Source organism: Littorina saxatilis, linkage group LG11 (genome assembly GCF_037325665.1).
Source record: "Littorina saxatilis isolate snail1 linkage group LG11, US_GU_Lsax_2.0, whole genome shotgun sequence".
In the NCBI taxonomy this organism is placed as follows: domain Eukaryota; kingdom Metazoa; phylum Mollusca; class Gastropoda; order Littorinimorpha; family Littorinidae; genus Littorina; species Littorina saxatilis.
Window position 1 is genome coordinate 28,285,097 of NC_090255.1, and position 2,500 is coordinate 28,287,596.

The 2,500-nt window shown below is 46.8% G+C and overlaps 1 protein-coding gene across 1 annotated transcript in view; it reads left to right on the forward strand.

Moving 5' to 3' along the window:
• Window positions 1-800: 800 nt before the first annotated feature.
• LOC138979524 (cytochrome P450 3A24-like) overlaps window positions 801-2,500 on the forward strand; it is a gene marked incomplete at its 5' end in the record, with an annotated part of 16,471 nt that continues 14,771 nt past the window's right edge. The window contains 1 exon segment of the mRNA XM_070352235.1: window positions 801-889. Coding sequence (XP_070208336.1) covers window positions 801-889 — 89 coding nt within the window.

The window sequence follows — 2,500 nt, forward strand, 5'->3', positions numbered from 1 at the left end:
ACAACAACAACAACTTGGCTCATGCGTGTACATTCGTGCATACGTACGTCCATACTTCAATATTATTCGTATTTCTGACGCCATCTCCTCCCCCTCCACCACCAACCCCACCCCCCGCCACACCTCCCCCGTCCCCTGTCCTCATTGTGTGTGTGTGTGTGTGTGTGTGTGTGTGTGTGTGTGTGTGTGTGTGTGTGTGTGTGTGTGTGTGTGTGTGTGTGTGTGTGTGTGTGTGTGTGTGTGTGTGTGTGTGTGTGTGTGTGTGTGTGTGTGTGTGTGTGTGTGTGTGTGTGTGTGTGTGTGTGTGTGTGTGTGTGTGTGTGTGTGTGTGTGTGTGTGTGTGTGTGTGTGTGTGTGTGTGTGTGTGTGTGTGTGTGTGTGTGTGTGTGTGTGTGTGTGTGTGTGTGTGTGTGTGTGTGTGTGTGTGTGTGTGTGTGTGTGTGTGTGTGTGTGTGTGTGTGTGTGTGTGTGTGTGTGTGTGTGTGTGTGTGTGTGTGTGTGTGTGTGTGTGTGTGTGTGTGTGTGTGTGTGTGTGTGTGTGTGTGTGTGTGTGTGTGTGTGTGTGTGTGTGTGTGTGTGTGTGTGTGTGTGTGTGTGTGTGTGTGTGTGTGTGTGTGTGTGTGTGTGTGTGTGTGTGTGTGTGTGTGTGTGTGTGTGTGTGTGTGTGTGTGTGTGTGTGTGTGTGTGTGTGTGTGTGTGTGTGTGTGTGTGTGTGTGTGTGTGTGTGTGTGTGTGTGTGTGTGTGTGTGTGTGTGTGTGTGTGTGTGTGTGTGTGTGTGTGTGTGTGCGTGCGCGCGCAGATGGAGCACTTCATCAACAGATGTAGCGTGGACCTCACTGAAAACCTGGAAGCCATTGCAAGGCGAGGCGGGAAGGTGGACGTCAAAGAGTAAGTTAATAACCTACGATACCTATATATGCACTGCCTTGCGGTGACATAATTGGGTAGAATATACCTGCGCAGTTTCAGCGGCAGAGACGACGCACTGCATATCATTTATGTCGCGATAGGGATTAAGACGAGTACTTGGCCTGTTTTCCTTTCATGCAACGTGTAGCGGGCTGGGATCATCTGCAGTGCGTCGTCGGTCCTGCTGAAGTTACATATGTGAGCGGAGCCCCTAACGAGTAATTTTCTGCTGCTGAAATGACGACTCGAAGTCACCCAGGCAAAATTAGAATTTGCTTTCGAAATTCGTTGTCAGTTTGTTGGGAGACATGCCGCAGAAGTGACAGAATTCTACGAGGCGCCATTATGCGCATTACGACGTCTTTTTGAAGTTTGCTTCTCATTTTGCGTCAGATAATGAACTTTGTAAGAGAGGACCAATAACACCGGCACGGTTGGCCTAGTGGTAAGGCGTCCGCCCCGTGATCGGGAGGTCATACCTAAGACTTTAAAATTGGCAATCTAGTGGCTGCTCCGCCTGGCGTCTGGCATTATGGGGTTAGTGCTAGGACTGGTTGGTCCGGTGTCAGAATAATGTGACTGGGTGAGACACGAAGCCTGTGCTGCGACTTCTGTCTTGTGTGTGGCGCACGTTATATGTCAAAGCAGCACCGCCCTGATATGGCCCTTCGTGGTCGGCTGGGCGTTAAGCAAACAAACAAACAAACAAACAAACAAAGGACCAATAACGGGCGTCTTGGTTTATTCACTATATATATACATGTATAATTCTAATGGTTTCAGGATCCATACTTGGTAATTTTACTCTGTATTATAAAAATGAATACTTTTGTCGCTATACGATATTGTGTCTGTATACAAGTGGCTGCATAATTATACTTCAGTGCAAAGATGCCGCGATATTTTTGGTTGAGATATTTCGATGCTACTGTGCAGCCATACCTTTTGTTGCGGATATTCTGGTACTAGTGTGATGCCATACTTTTGGTTGCGGATATTCTCGTACTAGTGTGATGCCATACTTTTGGTTGCGGATATTCTCGTACTAGTGTGATGCCATACTTTTGGTTGCGGATATTCTGGTACTAGTGTGATGCCATACTTTTGGTTGCGGATATTCTGGTACTAGTGTGATGCCATACTTTTGGTTGCGGATATTCTGGTACTAGTGTGATGCCATACTTTTGGTTGCGGATATTCTGGTACTTGTGTGATGCCATACTTTTGGTTGCGGATATTCTGGTACTTGTGTGCAGCCATACCTTTTGTTGCGGATATTCTGGTACTAGTGTGCAGCCATACCTTTTGTTGCGGATATTCTGGTACTAGTGTGATGCCATACTTTTGGTTGCGGATATTCTCGTACTAGTGTGATGCCATACTTTTGGTTGCATATATTCCGGTGCTAATTTGCAGCCATACTTTTGGTTGCGGATATTCCGGGGCAAGTGTAATGCTATACTTTTGGTTGCAGATTGCAGATATTCTGGTGCTAGTTTGAAGCCATACATTTGGTTGCAGATATTCCGATGCCAGTTTGAAGCCATACATTTGGTTGCAGATATTCCGATGCCAGTTTGAAGCCATACT